Below are 21650 nucleotides of genomic sequence, written 5' to 3'. Positions count from 1 at the left end.
TGGTTCACTACCCCATTGCCCTAACCAATTTTATTTTAATTTTAAAGTTAAATTTGATCTTTAACAATATAACCTCTTACTTCCGGTTTTACAACTGGTGTTTGATAGAAACAATCATTTCCTTCTATCATTGCCCTTTAAATATTTATGGGAAGTAATAATCCCACTTTACACATTGGGGAGGCACTCTTGTGTCCTCACAAGTAACAATGTTGACATTGATGGTACTAAATTAATGGATTAAACCCTTTTAAATGACAAGGAAAATTCACTCTGCTTGCTGTAAATCCAAAAATATATTTATAGAAAATTTTACCATATTCCATAATATGGAAACTGGATAAATATAGCCTGGGATTATTTTTTGTTTGGGATTTATATTTCTATAGGGCCAAATTCTCTGCCCAGCACCATAGAAATGCTTCATGGGAGATGGAATCCTCTCCTAATAGCCTGTGGAGTGTTACTGGAGTTGTTCCGCACCAAAATACAGTGTGGCAGAAATGTGAAATGAACAAACCATGGTTTTGCTCTGTTATACATGGGACTCAGGTACTGAAAACAAACCATGATTTCGTCTACTATCCCCAAAAGTGAAAATTATGTTTCTAAATACACATTTATCATTAAAAGTGTGACCATCTAATAAGTTTCTAGGCATATTTACAACCTTAAAAACAGCAGAAAACAAAACACCTCATCTATTACCTTGGGGTTGCACGTTCAGCTGGACGGTCATTCTCCTTACCCCCAAAGCACTGACAGCTTGGCATTCATACTGGCCTTGATCATGTTGGGCCACATGTACAATACGCAATGTTCCAGATGACAGCACAGTGTGGCGTCCATCAGAAGGCAGCTGACTTCCTGCAATGTGTCAAACAACTGAGACATAAATATGGTAAATTACACTCGTCTTATTTACATACTTGTCATAGGGTTTGGGGTTTTATTATTATTTTAGTTAACATCTTGGGAGGCAATATATATTAAAAGGCATTCCCTTTAAAATTCTTGACATGGTTAATTATGAGTATTTTGCTCTTTCCTTTCAAATTCTAGCATTGCTGGTCTTTTTCTCTTTGTTTATTAAATAAGATGTTAATTTACTCATACTTTTAAAACATTAAAATTGCCAGCAACTTAGCAGAGAACTCAAAGAGCATTTGATCATGTTTGATAATACCAAATTCGGAAGGGCTAATATTCATTATTTAGACCTTGTTATGAAAAAAAGATCCAGTCCACAAAAAGAGAAATTGAAGGACCAGGCAGTCCAATGAATTGTTACAGTAGTTTTTCACCTCTGGAAAACTTAAATGATTTAATTTTAGTATATGCTGACAGTACTTGAGTGGGGAACAATGGGTTATTGAGCAATGTGAGTTGCTTCCTTCAATGTCATGGACAGATGATGAGCTATTCATCATCTTGCTAATAGTGTTGCTTTTTATTGAGGGGTGTGACAACAGAGAGCTCACAATGTGATCTGAAGGAGAGCCAGAGTAGATAGGTGTTGAACTCAAATAGTAGTAATAATAATAATGTTCCCATATAGTGCTTTTACTCCATATGTCTCCAAATGCACTTTAGACACAGGAGGTAAGCGTTATGGTAATTACTGTTTTACAGATGAGGAAACTGAGCACAGAAAGGTGAACTGACTTGTACAAAGTCATTCAAACAGGGTAGTACCACAGCCAGGAAGAGAATGCAAGTCCACTGCTCTGTCCACTAGGACACACCCCACCTCAGTAAACCTGAACATTTGGTAAGGAGTCAAACAACTTAAGCAATCAGAATCTGTCTTATGAAAAAAGTAATCAGAAACTGGTTATAAAGTGAGCCCTTTTTCTTTAGCTTCCAGATTTGCACTAGTATTGTGGTGTAGGAAGGAATGAGGTTAGCTGGACACTAAGGTTTTTGTTAACTGGTTAAATTCCATAATATTTATTAAATAAATAAACTTGTCCATGTAATCTCAGGGTGACTATATCAGTATTATTTCCACCATGTAAACTGGATTGCCACAAAATTCAAAAACTGAAGATCAGGTGGTATTGAGTTGTTTGCTAATTTGAAACTCTATTGCCAAGCAACCCCCTTGAGCTATTTCCTCATTTCTAGTAAAATTACTAAGTTAAGTCCATAACATATCACTGCTATTTAGTAACATGAGGATAAATCCTCATGTGTTGAACCCTTGTACAACGGCAGATTGTGACCAATAGTGCAATTTACATAAGAATAGAACATAAGAACGGCCATACTGGGTCAGACCAAAGGCCCATCAAGCCCAGTATCCTGTCCTCTAATAGTGGCCAATGGCAGGTGCTCCAAAGGGAATGAACAGTCAGGTTATCATCAAGTGATCCATGCCCTGTTACCCAATCCCAGCTTCTGGCAAACAGAAGCTAGGGACACCATTCTTGCCCATTCTGGCTAATAGCCATTGATGGACCTATCTTCCATGAATTTATCTAGCTCCCTTTAGCACATAATTACAAATTGATTACATAGCCATAGGTTCCATAAAAGAAGATGGTTCCAAAACATTAACATACTGATATGAACTTATTTTGCTATTGCTTGCTTGGAAATAACTATTCAGTCTAAAAGGAAGCAGCAGATGTTATGAAGTGACCTTTTAAAAATCTATGGGTATTTCCAAAATTACAATGTGCTAAATTCTATCCTCAGTTAAGCATGCAAAATTCAACAGAAGATGCACATGCTTAGTTGAGGAAAGGAGGACAGAAGTCCACCCAATATACTTAATTTAAAAAAGACAACATAAACCAAGTAAAGTGAGATTTTTGTTAAACAGTAACATTATCTTTTGTCATTAATGTTACAGCAAGCAAAATTATTCTACCAATAGGCAGCTCATCATAAATATATACACTATGTAAGGCCCCAGCTCCAAAGAATCTAAGGGTCAACAACTGAGGCTAGAAAGGAAAACAGAAAGGCTGTGATTGTGGAAAGTAAGTTACAGGGTAACAAACTCAGAAATGGCATGGGCCTAGAACGATTGAACAGGTTGTAGATTGGTTTGTTTCTTTAAATTGTATGTATATACCATAAACATCTTATAAAATAGAAATGTTGTCTTCATCCTACTTCTTGCGAGTGTTGCAGAAGGAGTTGATCGTAAGGAGGAATTTGAATGACAAGAGGAAGGTTGCCTGGCAAACCGACTCTGTGAGGGAATTCCAGGCATGGGAATGTATATGGGAAAAGTGGATGACTGGGCACTGAGACCAGCATCATTGACAGACCAGAGCATGTGGGGTTTTTGTACACATGTGATGACATTAAAGAGATAAGGTCAGATAAATACAAATTGCTTTAAATATCCCAATTTCAGTAATTCTATGCAATACTTTCTTGATTTACTTAGTAACTCTTTCAAACAACAACAACAACAAAAAAGGGCTGGAGGTTGTTTTTATTTATTTTATATATAAAATGCAGCACAGAAATTTGATCTAAATTAGATTTGGTTATACCTGATTTGGTCCAGGCAATCACAGGAAGAGGATTACCATCTGCTTCACAGTGGAAATCTACTGTGCGCCCTTCTATCACCACCTGATTGTAAGGGCTCACTGTAAACTGCGGAGGAGCTGAACAGAAAAAAAAAAAAAACTTGACATTAACACACACTGCAGGTGTAAATCATTTCATGTGCTTTCCTTTACTACCAAGGAAGAAAAGTGTTCTTTGTGTTAACATTTGCAGTACTGAAAGCAGCTAAAATAACTGGATAATATAGCTATGTATATAAAGCATAAACCCATTACCTTCAGAAGAACTTTTTACAATGTCACTAGAGTCACCACACAAAATTAAAAACTTGGGAGAATACGGCTTGCAAGAATGATGATCTGTCACAGGTCCATTAAGACAAAACTTTATTGTAATGAGTACAGCTGGGACTCTGAGGGCGAACAGTACACAGCCCTGGCTCCTATCAGTGTCTTCCTATTTATGGTGGATAGCAACAAAACATATTCCTAAAACCCCATTCTCTAAGAGAACAGAATTCATGTCTCATAGCATCTTATGCAAAAATCAACAAAAGAAACATTCTGAAATCAAAACTCTTGTGTATGATAACAGCAGCAGTAAGGAACAACATGGAAGATTTCCACAATTCTTCCTCTGCCAGAGAAGCACCAAAGGTGAAAGCCAGACTTCATCTCATTAATCAAGGAGAAACTCTTTGTTTATGGTTCAAATGCTGCCCTTGAACCTCCGTATACAAAAATGCTAAGTACATGGATGGAGGCTACTGTTGCTGCCGGGGGATGGGCTTTATAGCTGATTGCTGGTAAAAGTGCTTCCCAACTCCTCTTTCACAGTGTGGTGAACTACAGGGCAACGTTGCTTTAAGTGGCTGTGGAAACACTGGTTCCCCAACAACATACCTTGTGGTGGGGAGAGGAAAGGACAACTGAGGAGTTACCTCAGATCAGGTAGGGGTGAGTAGAGGCAGCAGCAATGGAAGGACGGATGTGGGAAGGAGCAAATTACTTCTCCCTGCTACTCCAGCTCCTGCTTGGTTCTAGTAGTGACAGGACTTTGGGGCTGTTTTCCCTCCTCAACCAGTGGGTGTGATATAATGTGCCTTTCATAACATTATTCCTGCTTTAGATGAGAAAGTAAATGAGGATACAGCAGTAAAGATGGGCTAAAACAAGAACCAGTTATCCAAATCCCCTTCTCCAAACTTGGAGGGTTTGTATGAAATGGGACCACCACTAATTTTAGTTTTGTAAAACAAAAAGCATTTTTTGCCATTGCTATAGCAGACAAAAGGCCAGAGTTAATGTAAAATAATCCACTGGAGAAAGAAGATGAAAAGAAAGTAGTTCATAGTTAGGTGTCCCTAACATCAACATCCAACCTTTCCATGCATATGTGTCTCACACCCCCTTAAGCTTTTGCTTTCTTAACTACGAACAGTTAATGCAGATCTCACTTTGTGGAGGTAAGTAATTCACCATGTGCTACACCTCCTTAAGAAGTGAATATGAATGCCATATTTCTTCACCTTTTCCCAGTTCCCCATTTCTCTGGGTGTTTTGATTCCTGATTTAAATTCAGGAAGACGACTTTCAGAAACTTCAAGCAACTGAAGTTAAACTTCAATTCAAAACACTGCAACTTAAGGTAGCTCAACTGATATTATTGCATGCTTCTTTTATCTTCTATTTTATAGATTTTTTAAAATAAAAATTACTACTACTGATAATTATTTCCAGTAAATATGAATATATCATGATTGTGAGCTATGTGAATAAACATATCCTATTAAAAAAAAGTTTTCCCCCAAATCACTTTGCCCCAAAATGTACACTTCATCTTGACTTTGTTTTTGTGTTCCATTTTCTATATATATTTGTGTTCCCTCTTCAACATGCGTGTGTGTGTGTATGTATATATATATAAACAAACTACTACTACCAGTAATATCTCTGCTGAAGAGGAAATACAAACACAAAGTCAAGATGTAGCATTCTCTCTCTCTCTGTACATATATAAAACACCACACACAGCATGATTGTATGGTTATGGCATGCAGAGCCAGGCATTCAAACCACCTTATCTCTACCCTGTAGTGACACCATGTACCAAGCAAAAGGTTATAATTAAAGCACTTTAGTGAATGTGGTGTCAAACTAGATGAAACTGACTTTTAAAAGATGAAGTTTTAACTCCCTGCCCCCTCCATTTATGGTGCTTGGTAAAGACACAATTAAGGTAGTTTGAGTGCCTCAAGAGTGCATTTCAATACATTAACTGCTTTGGGTTCCTTTAAAATTTAACCTTAACTTTGAATTTCCTGTTTGGTTTGGGGATAATTAAAACATTCTTGTAATATGTTATACCATTAAGTTACTGATATGTCAGCTCAACCGGATCTCCACCTTCATTTTTTGCCTGTGAATATGCACTAGGCACCATTTAAAACTCAGCATCATTTGTCTCGGAAACCTGTAGTAACTACAAGCTCCCAAAGTTAGAACTAGTAATTCCATAGTGGCAGCATGATGTGAAAATGATGAAATGTTTAAAGGCAAAGGATTCCATACGTCTATGAACAGAAAGATACACATCCTGCACAGAATTTTAGATTGCCTAGGAGAGCATAACTCCTTCGAGAATATTCATTGTCTATTCAGAATTCTTCCTCCAGATGAGCTGTCTTGAAAAAGGAATTATTATTAATTACCGCATCACAAACAAAAGATACTAATTATGCTCAAGGGAGATTCAAGAATGGCTAAGTACCATCAAGTGTAATGAGACTTTTGTCTAAGGTCCCAAACAACAATCCCATGTAGATTCTTCAGAAGATGCTATGGCAGAAAGCCATGTTGTAGGGTATTAATTAAAACAGCCAAAAGAGTTGGCTTAAACGTGAGCAAAACCCAGTACTAACTACAACCAGGAAAACAGAAGATTAAAATCCAAATGGATTTGTCATTTCCACGTTTCATCTCTTTTGTCACTGATTAACTTATGTTCTTGGGACACGACGTTTACAATCAGGTAAAACTGGGAGTTGTATTGACCATTCTAAGGCAGACCATTTGATGTTATAATACATTTGACTCTTTCACGCTCTCACTTATTGAAAGCCCAGAAGCAGATTGCCAATGCTAAAAAATTCATGAAGTTACTTAAAACAATTTATTTCCAATGAGGAATCTGAGTATCAAAGTTATTAATTATTATTATTATTATTATTATTATGTTTATATTTATCACATGAACAGAGTTTTGTTATCTTACTAAAATCAATTAAGGCAAAACCTTTCTGGCCACACATTATAAAGCTGCTTACTGGGAATGCATATTGATTTAATTAATTGAGTTTTGAGTATTAAATATTATAAGTCTTATATACTAAGCACCTGCCTCACATATTGATTTCAACTTTTGAATGGGAAACAAATTTTCAATTTTTATTTATCGCTTGTCTCAGCCAATCTATAGAGCAGATTTTATGTTATTCACTCTAATTGCTGCCACAATATATATGGATACTATAGTAATTGGAACAAAAAGAGGGAGCATCTGCTCAAATGACATATAAGCATAACATGTAAAACACAACATGAAATCTGTTCTCACTGTGAAATAAAAGAAGCCGCCTTTTGCATACCAGTTGGTTGACTAATGATCCAGCTAAAGAGAAATTAAAAAGCTACACACTGATACATAAAAGTAACAAGGAAGCAGAAAAGAATCTGGAAGGACAAACAGATGGCGATTTCTATCATTTGGTCTCTAAAGATGAAAAACTGCACTCTTTTGCTGGTGTTATCATAGGTTATGCATTATAAATAGTATACATCCAAACAAAGTAGTTCAAAATGCATATATAGGTTATTTAGGAAGGACACATAAGGATAGATAAGATGTGACATCGGTGGGAAATAATTATTTATTGCCAAGAAAAAATTAGAAGTAAAATAATCCGGAGATATTCATAATAATAATGGTAGCAGAGAACCGAAACAGGGAGGGATCAACGATTAAAGCCTACTGGAGATCTGTGATAAACCACTAGTTCATATGCTGTGTAACACAATTATGATAATTTGTGAAGAAGTACAAATTAGAGTAATAAAAATTATTTTAATCATTCAAACTATACCAAGACAAATTCAAAGCACAAACTGGGTATTTTGAATATAATAATGAAAACCTTCCTGCTATCATATGAAGAAGATACTAGAGAAAGAGTAAAGATGATTTTGCTGTCATTTTTTATATTTTTCTTTTAAATGTACGTATTTTTGCCTTCATGATATTAAAAAACTTCAAACAGGAAGGCAAAGGCCGAATGATCAGAATTGTTTTTTTAAGACTTTCTATTTATTTTGATGCTTTGATAGTGAACACTTTTCTTTGCTCAAGTATTTACCGTTGTGTTTTTTTTCTGCCTTCCAAAGGGAGCTGCAAACCAACTGAAAGCTTGAAAGTTTATTGTAGTAGCGTCACAAAGGAACTCTTTAGCCATTTATGAAATAAAAATATGCATTTTCTTACAACACTTCTCTCATAAGAAATATCCCCTCAGCAATAGCAACATGCTACAGAGGGAATACTTTCCTCTATCCCTTTCTATGTAAGCATTCAAATCCAACCTCCCTTTCCTCCCCCAAATAAATTTGTGCTAAGACTGTGCCAATAGGATCTGCCCATAAAAGGCCAAATCCTATTTGCCTTCTACATGCCACATTCTCACTGGTTAAGTTTTGAAGTCAATTCCAGAAGCTGATTTACTTTATGATCTAGCAGTGGCCTTTGAGACACCACGACTTCTAGGCTTCTATGAAGTTTAGAAACAAAGGTGGTCATGTATCTTCTATTTGCAGCAGGTTGGTTTATTCATCATTAACATTACTGGGTCAATTCTGTTAAGTATTTTTGAACTGGTTGGCAGGGTTAAATTGATCTGAAGGGAGAAGAGAAATGCAGAGCTCTTTAATTAGACATATAAGAAATCATTTACTGGGACTGTACATTGAATTTTTTAAAAGGCAATGGTGAAAAGTGAATGAAATAGTTTGAAGTACAGTGGGTGGGCAGTGATGTGGATGAGAAGAAGCAGAGTGGTACTCATCCCATGGAAGTTTTGATGGAATGTACTTATTCATCTGGCTCTGTACAGGAACTCTGACCAACCAGTAAACAGAGAAAATAATTACCTCAGAACTTGAAACTTCTGGATCCATCTGGGAAGGCATCTTCCAGATGGATACACTGTCCTGTATGGACCATCACCACCAAGGCACAGATGGCTGCTTGAGCCCATGATTTAGGAGTTTGAAAATGGAGAGCATAATGGATAAATGACTTGGCAGACATATGTAACAGTGATTTATATACAGTATAGGATAGAGAGGAGAGAGTTAACAGTGTACAATAATTCCCAAAAATGTCTTGGCATGGGGCCTAGCAATCAAACTAGAGAAGCAGTTCTCAAACTGTGGGTCGGGATCCCAAAGTGAGTCGCAACTCTATTTTAATGGGATCACCAGGGCTAGCATTAGACTTGGGGTGGCCTGGGGCTGAAGCTCAAGTGCTTCAGCCCCGAGCAGTGGGGCTCGGGCTTCGGCTTCAGCTCTGGGCAGTGGGTCTCAGGTTACAGGCCCCCTGCCCAGGGCTGAATTCCTTGGGCTTCTACTTTGGCCCCCAATCTGGGGCTTGGGCAGGCTCAGGCTTCGGTTTCCCACCTTGGAGTTGTGTAGTAATTTTTGTTGTTAGAAAGGAGTTGCGGTGCAATGAAATTTGAGAACCGCTGAACTAGAGAGATGAAGATAGGAGACTTTGCCCTTTTTAGACAGAATTGAGCATGCCTTTGTGATTGATGAGAGTGGTGAGTAGTGTGAAAATGACAGGGACATAACAGGGAGACTAGTGAATTTAACCAATGAACTTGAAATAGTATATGCTTTGTGTATGGGACAGGGGAGTGTGCTGGCTAAAGCCCTGGCATTCAGGCAATTAAATGAGTCAGACATGAAGATCTGCTTATGACCTTCATGTGTATACGTAATTATTGCGTGTTAACAGGACCAGAAAAAAAGAGGTGCAAAGATTGCTAGACAGACAGTAAATCTACCTTCTCTTTCTCGATCTCTCAGTATTCAAGTGAACCAGCAATGGCAGTCCATGGGGGTCCATGCACACGGTCAAAGAACACAAGGAAAGATTTTAAATGTCTTAACATTTTTTGGGCCTGCTTACATTCTGTATGCTCTCTTTCTCTCCCTAAAGTGCTTCTCAACTGACTCTGAGAAGATCATAGCCACATTGATTTAGACAGGCAACCTACTGATTATTATACCTAGATCATCCAGCCAGGAATTGAAACTGTACCTGGTGAGATTTTCAAACCATCTGTGTTGACCTAACTCGGCCCTTGTTGATGTCAATGGAAGCCGAATTAGCCCAATGGGGAGCACTTCAAAACTCCCACCCACAATGCAATTTAAGTGACCAAACATACAGCATAAATAGCAAATTGCAAACAATAAATATTTAGAGAGGGTATTTTGTAAACAATCCAAAGGCTAAACTGGTTGGAAGAAATGGCTCAAACAATTCAAAACAGTGAAATAAATATTTAAAAATAATTTCTTCATAAATAATTTCTAAAGAGAAAAAAAGAATAACAAAGAATGTATATCCAGCTCTGTTCCAGACTGTGGACATTTTCTGCCATAGTAATTGGAGATTTTTAAGAGCAGATTAGACAAACACCTGTCAGGAATGGTCTAGATAATACTTAGTCTTGCCTTGAGTGCAGGGGACTGGATTAGATGGCCTCTCGAGGTCCCTTCCAGTCCTACAATTCTAGGATTCTGTGATGATAAGCATGGCATAAAAACATACCATTACATTCAATTAATTATTGCAACTCATATCTAGGAATGAATCCTCACACACTGAACAAGCTCCAATGGGTGTAAAACACATCAGGTTGTCTGCTTAGCAATACAGTTCACCATAAACACATCACCCCAATGCTCAGCTCTCTGCACTGGCTCCCTGTTGAATACAGGGTCAGGTTCAAGGTCTCCAGCCTGATCATTAAAGCCATCCCTGGGATTGGCTCTAGCTACAGGTATCTGAGACATTGCATCTCCCTCTGCCACAATGACTTTCTCCGACATCTATGATCCATCAGCACAACAAAGCTGTTGAACAATGGGGGAGATTCACGACTGCAGGAAACACTGTGGAACTAGATTATGGATCCCCGTACTGCAAGGGACCACAAAACTAACCACTTTCAGAACAAAATGCAAAACTTGTTTATTTGACTTAGTTTTCCCTAAGTAAGTTTTTCCACACACACCCAAAATGCACATTCATACACAAGTAAACAAGCCAACCCCCTCTAAAACTAATCAAGTTATTTTCCTTACTGGCTAGAAAGAGGGTTTTGGAGTTTTTTTTTTCATTTTTAGACACTGTGGATCATATAAGTACCAACCTAAATAGCTAAAAAATTGTTTACCCAACTGCTTATTTAACTATAAGGTCCTAAAATGGACTGTCAGGTTTGATCAAAGCTAACTCAAATGGTTGTTAGACTGTAGCAGGGGTAGCTAAATGATGCCTTGCACACCTTTGACTATTCTGGGTGTAGCTGTGTTGGTCAATGTTGGTCTTCCCTGACTTTATACAGCCAGTGTAAAACAGTCTCAAATAAACAAGCCAAATTCATTCCTTGTGTATCTCTACTAGAGTCAATGGAGTTACTTTACACCAGTGATGAATTTGGCTCAGTGTTCTACTAATAAATATTGAATGTTTGAAATACTAATATATAGTTCCAATAAATGTATTCCTGAGGGCTCAGTTCTGCCCTCAGATAGGTATACACGTCTACTGTTCAGTCAACAAGTACTGTGTACATGTGTTTCTGAGGCAAAATTTGACTGACAGGCATATTGGTATAGACCAGACAACAGATTGCAAGACAACAAAGAGTCCACATTTTCATCATACAATTCAAAGCACACATCTTAACACACGACCAGAAAGCTATGTTTCAGGCTTGAGCCATGGAAATCTCAGCAGCAGCTTCATCTTCTACTTACCTTGTACAATAATAATTGCTGATGCTTGGACAGAGCCCTGGTTGTTACGAGCATGGCAGATAAACTGATTGTGGTCCTGCAATGTGATGTTCTGAATGAAAAGTCCTCCAGAAGAAGTGATGTTGTACCTGGATTCATCCAGCGACTCTCCATTTCCTCTCGTCCAGCTGATGTGAGGTTGGGGGTGGCCTGTGGCCATGCATTCCAAAGTGGTGCTGGTGCCAACTAAGACCTCTGTATTCCGGGGTTGAATGATAAAACTGGGCTTGGCTAGGGAAGAAAGAAAAACAAGGTGAAAGGGGGCTTTAATTTCCACCTTTTCAAACTAAACTGCTATGCTACTCTTTGAGTAAGGATGATCTTTCACATAAGGCACTGGTTTAAGACGCAGAAGATTGAAGTTCAATTCTCAAGTCTGCTGCAGACTTCCTGGACGGCCTGGGGAAAATTACATAATGTCACACTGCCTCAGATCCCCATCTGTAAAATGGGAATGACAACACTTCCTTTCTCCCACTTCTAGTCTCCTTAAATTTTAAGCACTTCCACCAGGGATTCTCTTACTGTGTGTTTGTAGAATGCAAAACAAAATGGGGCCCTGATCTTGATCAGGGTAGTACTGTAATTCAGATTAAGTTTGTATAATTTTTCATATTATTAAGTGAATACTTACTAAACCTCAAGTTGAGGTTTGGGGATGCTTTAAGGAATATATTTGAGGATTAAAAATAGATATATTTTTATTCAAGTAAATGAAAAATGTGTTTCCAAACTAGACAAAATGCAAAGAAGCAGGAAGTATTTACTTGGAACACTGGAGTATCTGAGGAAAGCACTCTGTGTCTTGACTTCGCCTGCCACATTCCGGGCCATACACTGATAGATGCCTTGGTCAGATTCTCGGGTATTCTGAATCATGAGGGTCCCATCTTCAAGCAAATTCAACCGCCTGTCATCTTTCATATCCAACGAGTGGCTGAAAATAGAGGAGAACTCTGACAAGTTATCTTTGTCAAACCTGCACATTTTGGAACACTTCTATCATCTTACAAATTAAGAAAAAGACACTGAATATTTTGGGGAAAGTATAAAGACCAGATCCTGATGACAAACAAGTGCATTTATTATAAATTAATAGATCTGCATATTATGCAATTGGAATTTTATACTTGGGATAGAGGATAAATTAATGATACTGGGACCATGCATATGTTTCGATGCAATGTTCAGCTTCTAATTATGGGTCTAATACTGTGAGGTGCTGCACACCCTCATCTCCCAGTGAAGACAATGGGAGAGGAGGGCTCTCTGTACCTTGCAGGAATGAGCCCTCTGTTAAGTTCTTGAATTTATTTTGATTTTGTTTAATGAAATGGTATAAATTGTCCCTGGTTCTAACAGTCCAAAGTAGCAAGATTTATTGTACATGGTCGCATCAAGGTTACCTGGGTTTGGTCTGGGTCCTGAGGAGAGCACTGGTATTGTAGAGCCACTGCTCCCCTCTGTGGACAAGTGGGGAGGAGACAGGAGTGGATTATGACTCTGCCTTTCCCTTCCCCAGTGGCGTTGGCTAGACACATGACGATAAGTGAACAACACCCTTTACAACACTGCAGTCAATTATTTTATCCTAATGCAAGAGGGACGAGGTACTTTGGGATGAACTGTGATGCATTTACATGCTACCTCTTACTCAGGGCTGCCATTAAACACCACGTTCTAGCACGAGTTTTGTTTTTAATTGGCAATTGTTCTTTTAATTTTGCTGTGACCATGCTGGATTTGAGATTACACACCAGAAGAGCATTTGTTTACTCATTTGGGGCATCAGTATTGTTTGCTCAGGGCAAAATTTCTTTGTTCCTTTTTTCTGACTGATGCAGTGTGACAGTTTCTTATGAAAGTAATTTTCAAAAATGGTCATCAATAAATTAAATTTTAAATTAAAATTTTAGTTTGCTTAGGCAGACTGGAATAGTGTGGTTTTAACAAGGTTCTGCAGTGTTTGTAAACAATTACCCATCTAGGTTGGCTACTGTAGATTTGCAAAAGGACATTCAAGACACGTAGCCAGTAGTTTCTTCCGAAGCAACTTCCCTGCTGGGCAACATGGTGTGACTATGATACAAGCAGCGTAAACCCACTGAGTGACTCTTCTGGAACAGTTTGTATCGTGGTTGGGAGTATATATATTTTTCCCCACAAAGCTTCAGTTATAGCCGAATTAATTATTTTTTTTTAAAAAAAATCTGAGTTTCAAACTACAATTAAGTATATTAAGTGACAATAGTATACTTATCTATAACATCTTTGACAAAAAGCAAGCACTTTAAATAAAGAATCATAAGCATTCAGAGGCAATTTTAAGGACAAAAGGACATCATAAATATTGCACATCTTACATGATAAAAGAGACATTATTTTCTCAAATATAAAGAAATGCATATTTCTTCACAACCATCTTGGATTATTTTTAAAAAAATTGATTATTTTTGTTACCCTGTTTGCAGTATCTAAATATTTTATTTTGAGGGGCTTTTTAAATGGTGGAAATGTCAGTTAATCTATTTATCAACTAACAGCAGAAGTTCTGGGTAAATTACTTATGTAATTACTGATTCTTGAGAATAATGACAGATGTGTGGTTTGAAGTGTGAGCACATTCAATTCTTTATTGAGTATCACTTTTCATAACCGTGAGCGCTCGGGTGAATAAATGGTCAATTTCAAACTTTTTGAAGGAAATTATTTTTTTTAAACATATAGGGACCTTCAGCTGAATCGCCTCCTTGCCTTTATGACATCAGATAGCAGCCCAGCTCCAGCCTGGTTCAATTCCTTTAAAGCCACCCTAAAAGCAGGGAAGGGGAATGAAACACCTGTGTCCCTCACAACACACACAAAGACCTGGTACTTCTTAACGGTTGAATAAGCTACCCAAAGAAGAGAGGTAGTTGGGAGAAAGTGGGGAGGTTGCTATCGGAAGGGAGAGGCAGAAGTGCTACAGATCTCTCTCTGTTCTTGCCCCTTGCCCAGAAACCGGGAACAGTTTTGGAGTTAAACTAAGAAACATGCTGCTTCCAGTAATAGTAGACATAGGTTGAGGGATGAGGGGAGTGAGAAGTGGGAGGCAGTCATATTTGGGAATACTTGTGACAGCCCCCACCCCCCATTCCTTTAAGAATATGGGACAGCCTGCTGAAGAACAAACCCTGAGTACATGCGGAGATGGACTAAGTACGTACTCAAATGCGTTTCTGAAAAGAAACATCAGTGTGCACTTGGCAAAAAATACACAATCATTAGATAGAATGCACAGCACAGCCCATCTTGATTCAAACAGGGGAAAGATGTGTGATGGGGTATGTAAACTCCACAGAAGGGGTTAAGGAGCAGTTATGGGCCCAGGTAGCTCCACCCTGCTGCACCTGCAGAGCATGCTCCAGCTGGCGGAGGAGTTTAAAAGACAGACAGGAAAGGAGGAGACACCTATCTTGGGAGCTCCTGAGTAAGGGTGCAGCATTACTCCTGGCTGCAGGAGAGAAGACTGCAAGTGACAGCTGCCCAAGGGAGGGACTAGTCTTTCCCTAGGACTAAGCAACTCTTCATTCCATCTTCTGGTGGATCATTTGGAAGGCTTTTGACCACACCCTGGACTGGGAAGCGAAGTGGTAGGAAGCAGCTGAGGGAGACTACGCCTCAGTATTTGATATCGCTGCCTCTCCTAGGGTCCTGGGCTGAAACCCAGTGGAGAGGGAGGGCCTGGGCTCCACTACCAACCCCCCTCTTGCAAGGGGACAAAAACCCTTTTCTCCCAGAGAAAAGGGGAATAGAAACATTTAAGCACTGAGGATAGGGCGTACACCCCACAGTAGCTTGCACGTTTGGCTGAGACTCTTTTGTAGGGAATATTGTACTTGTATGTAGGGTCTGAATGAGCTTTCACCTGACATCTAGTGATGAGCCAGAGGAAAAGACTTCCCGGAGCAGACCATGTTTGCACAGACACTCCTACTCTGCCGAAGTGCACAGCTGCTTTGCCAAAATGATCAATTTTGGCAGGTTTGGGGTTACAAGCCACTCTTGTATTTGAATGTAGGGGTAATGAAATGTTGTGATCCTCACTGTATGAGTAAAGGGCAGCAGAACTGTGCTTAGCATGCCCAGATTGAGGGGGTCACCCTAAACTGAACCTCACCTGCTACGCAGGGATTAAGGATGTCAAAGCCCAGTGAGGAGGAGAGTGGGTGGGGTCAGGAATCTGTCTAATGAGTCCTAGATGCTGTTGGACCTGCTCTTCTCCATCATTTAATGGCAGAGTTGATTGAACTCAACTGAGAGTCATTGTTTCTGGCAGAAAGAAAAGGAGTACTTGTCGCACCTTAGAGACTAACAAATTTATTTGAGCATAAGCTTTCGTGAGCTACAGCTCACTTCATTGGATGCATGCAGTGGAAAAATACAGTGGGGAGATTTTATATACACAGAAACATGAAACAATGGGTGTTACCATACACACTGTAACAAGAGTGATCAGGTAAGGTGAGCTATTACCAGCAGGAAGGAAAAAAAAAAAAAAACCTTTTGTAGTGATAATCAAGGTGGGCCATTTCCAGCAGTTGACAAGAATATGTGAGGAACAATGGGGTGGGGGAATAAACATGGGGAAATAGTTTTATTTTGTGTAATGACACATCCACTCCCAGTCTTTATTCAAGCCTAACTTAATGGTGTCCTGTTTGCAAATTAATTCCAATTCAGCAGTCTCTCGTTGGAGACTGTTTTTGAAGTTTTTTTTTTGAAGAATTGCCACTTTTAGGTCTGTAATCGAGTGACCAGAGAGATTGAATTGTTCTCCGACTGGTTTTTGAATGTTATAATTCTTGACGTCTGAGAATTATTGTTAAGAGGAACCCCAAGACATTGAAGCCAGACCTTGTTGTTGCCAACTCCACCTGACAAAAGCGTTACGGACTTCTATATATTTGGTTAGACTCTGTTACCTACGCCTCCCCAGAACGGGGTTGGCTCCACTGGTGAACTTGCCGAAGTACCTAGTCATTGTCTACCAGAAGAGAGACCTCCACTGCACTGGAGCAACCACCAGCAGGCAACACAAGAGATGGGGTGAGGCATGAGCCAGGTACCTAACCAGTATGCAGTACCACAAGTAGGTACAGCCTGTCACAGCGTGCTAAAAATCATAGAAGATTAATCGATCTGGTTGAACATTTTCTGACAGAACAGTTTTCTGTCTTAAAATGTTGATTCAAGTAAACTGAAATGTTTCACAGAAATATATCACTTCAGCCAAAATCTTTGTCAGGAAATTATTGAAACATTTCATTTCAATAAGGATAAAATCTTTTCTTTCTATTTTATCATTTTGACCTTTATGTTTAAAACTTAATTTGTACAACAATTTTAAAATTATATTATAATTTTAAAGACAACATAAAAATTAAGTTTTAAACATAAAGGTCAAAATGATAAAATAGAATTTTTTTGATAACAAATTAAATGAAATATTTTGGAATATTTTATTTTGCAAATACTGTTTTCACTTTTTGTTCCAATTTGTCCTGAAACCAAATTTTGAAATCTCAGAATTTCCCACAGAATGAAAATAACATTTTTCAACTAGCTCTCCATATTAACTGACAGACTGAAGACAAGGACTCACACTCTTAGCCAATGCCCATCAGACTTGGCAATAATACCTCCTAGACAAGTCACTTAATCATTCTGTGCTCTAGTTAGACCATCTTAAAAATGTGTCTCAATGTTTTCATATTACATAGTGTTTTTTTCATCTGTAGGTCTCAGAGCACTCTGGGTAAGTAAGCATGATTAGTCTGATTTTGCAGTTGCCTTCACTAAATACAGATATCCGAAGCAATTTCCATGAGGCATTACGGTCTATTGGATAAAACATGAATCAAGTGCCTCAAGCTGTGTCTACACTGCAACTGGGACAACACACATGGGAATACCTGAGCTAGCTTTGACTGAGCAAGCTTGCCTAAAAATAGCAATGTAGTGCAATGACACAGGCAGCAGCACAAGCTAGCCACCTGAATACATAGCTAAAGTCCTGGCTGGGCTTGTACTTGAGGGCAAGCCTGTGCCACCAGCCCTGCTGTTGTGGTTACTGGAATATGTGCTGCAGTTACAACTCCCAGTTGCAGTGTAGACCTACCTGTAGAGATCAGAGTTCTATTCATGGCTCTCTCACAAGCATCCTATGTCACCTCTGGCAAATCATTTTAACTTTCTGTTTCTCAGCTACCTCATCTGGAAAATTAACCTCTGCACATTGCACCTAAGGCATGGGGGAGTTCTGATGGAAAATGCAAGGGAGGAGGCATTTTAAAGGACCCTGGAGTTCACTCTCATTTTTAAAAGTAGGCCAAGGTAGCATAGAGATCAGTGAAGAAAGTATTAAATAATAACTTTTCTCCCCCATGATTTTCATTGAAAATAAATTGTGTTGAATTTTCATAACCAGTCTCCTACAGAGTGACTTAGATTAGAAAAAACACACAAACTCATTCTAGATTGCTAGTCCACAAACCCAGGTGTTAACAATAATTAGCATTTGAAAATAGACTAGTATACATGTGCAATGATTGGTTAAGATTTACTTGTTATGTATCCAAATTATCTTGGGTTTAGGATTTCCTTCCGCTTTGCAGGTAAAGTAGACAGTATTCCCTGGGGTAACATCTGCATCCCGTGGCTCAGAAGTAATACGAGGTTTCTCTGCGAGAAAAAGGAAAGGGTAAGAACAAAAGACATCAAAAAGTTTAATCCTGACTTTTGGAAGGAAAACAATTTTTCAACATGATCTAAAAACATGACTAGAGGTTTTGTTGGGAAAATGACACAGCGTACACTAAGCACCCACTCTTGAAATCAGATTTGCTAGTGCGAGTCTTAAGTTTTGCAGTTGGTAAATAATTAATAAAATATTTGTTTAAACTCTGACTTGTGCTTAGTAAATGTAAATTATCTTGTTTAGAAATTCAAAAAATGTTGTTTTTCTAAAACACTCCACAACATTTGCATCCAGGAACCTATAATGCAATGATTCTTTTTTTAAGTTAATTGCTAAAGGAAAGATGCAACGATAGTTGGGAGAAAAGTGACATTTTGTATTATTATTATTGACTCTAGACATGATAAAAATCAACTTAAAGAAGTTTCACTTTCTGATCATAAACTCCTCAGGACTGATTTCTTGTATGGTACTGAGTATTTTCTTACAGCTCCATATATAACAAATAAATTAAAAAAAACAGTAAAACACGTAAAATAAATATATATATATATATATATATATATATATATATACACACACACACATACTGGATGCCATTGAAAAATGTCTATTGGACTGAGAAGGATTTTTGATTCTATCAGTATTTCCCACTTTAAGAAAAAATAATCTTTCATATACTGGTAGAATCTTTCAAAATGGAAAAGAAAAAAAAACCCAACCTTTAAAATGTGACCATTGTATTTTCAAGCAATTTACATAATCACATTCGCATGTTATTCAGTATTAGGATCTAGGATCTGGTTAGTCTATTCTCCTATTTTGGTGAATCTATTTATGTATGTTCTTGTTTATATAGTCTGTAAAATCAAAACTGTTTTAGTTACTACAGAAGAGAAAATGCTTCAAGTTTAGAAAGAAAATGTGCCAGTACACTAGAGCTGGTCAGGAATTTTCTGTCAGAAAATGCCTTTTTTCCACAATCAAAATTTGCTGTGAGAATTTTATTTTTCCATTGTGAAAATCCAGATGTCAGCTCCTCAGCTGTCTGTCTGGAAGAGTCCTGTTAATTTCACTTTCTACAGGCTGCTGGCAAGCTCAAAAAATAAGTTTCAGTTTTCCCAAAATTGAATTGTTCTGAAAATTCCTTCTTGTGAAAAAAATTGCAGTTTTGACTTTTTGTCATGATTTGGGATGATTTTTATTTCAGAAACACACAAAATTGATCATGGGAAGGGATTTCAATTTCTAGTCAGATCTACAGAACCTTAGTTTGTTTCTAAAATAGCAGGACATTATGGGTTCAGGTTACCTGTAGATTATTATACTTGTAGATTTTATATGCACTGTTAGTAACATTATGCAAGCATTTGCACTAATGTTAACTGCCTGCTTATTTTATATAGCTTACTGATTGTAAAACCTGTACATGAGAATTTTCCTCTTTCAGTATTACAGAAATATATTGGCCAATACATTACCTTGTATTGATGCTTTCAGACATAAGCTTCACAGCCATGAGACAAACATACACATTTTAGTCAATGTAAAGCAGAAAGGGTCTTAATCAGAGTTGGTCAACGTTTTTGAACAAAAGCTTGTTCAATTTTTTTTATTAAAAAATTGGCTTCACAAAAAAAATGTCTATATATATATTTATATGTAGGTCTTGCGTTTTTAATAAAATGATATCAAAATTTTACATTTATCTAAAACCAGGTTTTCAGAAAATGAAAAGTTACGATGACCATTATGACAGAGTAGCAGCCGTGTTAGTCTGTATTCGCAAAAAGAAAAGGAGGACTTGTGGCACCTTAGAGACTAAAATTTATTTGAGCATAAGCTTTCGTGAGCTACAGCTCACTTCATTGGATGCATTCAGTGGACCATTATGATAGTGTTTTCAATAATGTTCTTTAAAAATTATGAAAAATGTGGTTAAAACCAAAATTATGTCCATTCCAAACCCATCAGAATGAAAACAATTTTAAAATATTTCCCAAAACTAGTTTTTCATTCAGCTCCATTTTGTAGTAAGATACCTAGTAGATGACACTGGTATTAGATTAACCAGCCTGTCAATGTAAAGTCGTCATATTCTACCACAGACATTTTGAAGGAAACTTTCATTGGCTTAACAGGAATTCTATTATAGTATGATAGTTGGATATGGTCTAGAAAGGCTGTAGTTAAGAGTGGCACTACATTGGGACTAAATTAATGAATATGTACAGTCTGGTTCACCCTAGAACAAAACTCCTTAAAATGTAATATTGTCATGTTCATTTTCCTCTGGCTGTGATATTTGCTTCCATGACACCCTGTGATAGCTCACAATGATAAAAGCGCTCTCTCTCTCGCTCTCTCTCTGAGTTACATGTTTCAGTGCATGCAAGGGAGGAGGTGGATGGAAGAACATGCTTTGGAAGCAGAAATTTTAATTTTAATTAACATTTTAATATCTTGAAACAGTAAGTACCTTAAAACTCCCATAATAAAACTGGGATGTCTGGTCACCTTAATCTACCATAAAAGCACATAGAAGTAATAGGCATTAAATTAGACTACACTGCTAATCACTTAACATTTTACATTAATTTAATTTGAACATAATTGAGTTTTTGATTAAAGGTTTCAGAATACTTCACTTATCAATTAAAATCTAGAAGTGACAGATGTTCAGACAGACATTACAACTTTCACAGTAAATTGCTTATTTTTCTGTAGCTGTCTCTGCTGCCTATAATCCTTCCATTAATTTTTTTCATCTCTTAATCACATCTTTTCAGCCACATACACAAAGATATACTCCCAAACTAACCTAGACAAAAACATCTTTAAAAGATAGTTAGTATAGTTAGACATATTTAATTCAAAATCAATAAATCTAGTATCTTGGTATCCATAGACTCAAATTCTAGTAGACATTGCTCCAAGGAGCACCCTTGAGGAACCATAGAGATGAGATGGGTCATTCAGATTCTGCCTTCTATTAAGAGTTACAGAGAGACCATTCTGCAGGACATAAGAACACAGTACTCATGGAGGAATTCTGCACCACTGCGTGCACTCAGAATTCATGTCCCCTGGACATTTCTTTGCTTCCCTACAGAAAAATGACTTTGACAGAGAAGCAAAGGGAAGTTGCAAAAGCAGTCACACGCCCCTCCCCAGAAGTGCAGGCATGTAGTTTTGGGCACCTGGAGCAGTCAGCGGAGAGGTAAATCACGGTGGTGGGG

At 37.8% G+C, this 21650-nt stretch overlaps 1 protein-coding gene across 1 annotated transcript in view; it reads right to left on the bottom strand.

Annotated features, from left to right (window-relative positions):
* Window positions 1-21650, bottom strand: part of PXDNL (peroxidasin like) — a 270806-nt gene that overhangs the window by 74429 nt on the left and 174727 nt on the right. Inside the window, exons 8-12 of the mRNA XM_077808684.1 lie at window positions 18278-18395; window positions 12440-12609; window positions 11634-11903; window positions 3513-3629; window positions 709-867 (exon numbers count right to left, since the gene is read on the bottom strand). Coding sequence (XP_077664810.1) covers window positions 709-867; window positions 3513-3629; window positions 11634-11903; window positions 12440-12609; window positions 18278-18395 — 834 coding nt within the window. The remainder of the gene's footprint in view (window positions 1-708; window positions 868-3512; window positions 3630-11633; window positions 11904-12439; window positions 12610-18277; window positions 18396-21650) is intronic.

This window comes from Eretmochelys imbricata, chromosome 2, assembly GCF_965152235.1.
Source record: "Eretmochelys imbricata isolate rEreImb1 chromosome 2, rEreImb1.hap1, whole genome shotgun sequence".
Classification (NCBI taxonomy): Eukaryota; Metazoa; Chordata; order Testudines; family Cheloniidae; genus Eretmochelys; species Eretmochelys imbricata.
The sequence above is the reverse complement of the archived record's forward strand: the minus strand, read 5'-3'. Positions and strand labels throughout refer to the sequence as shown.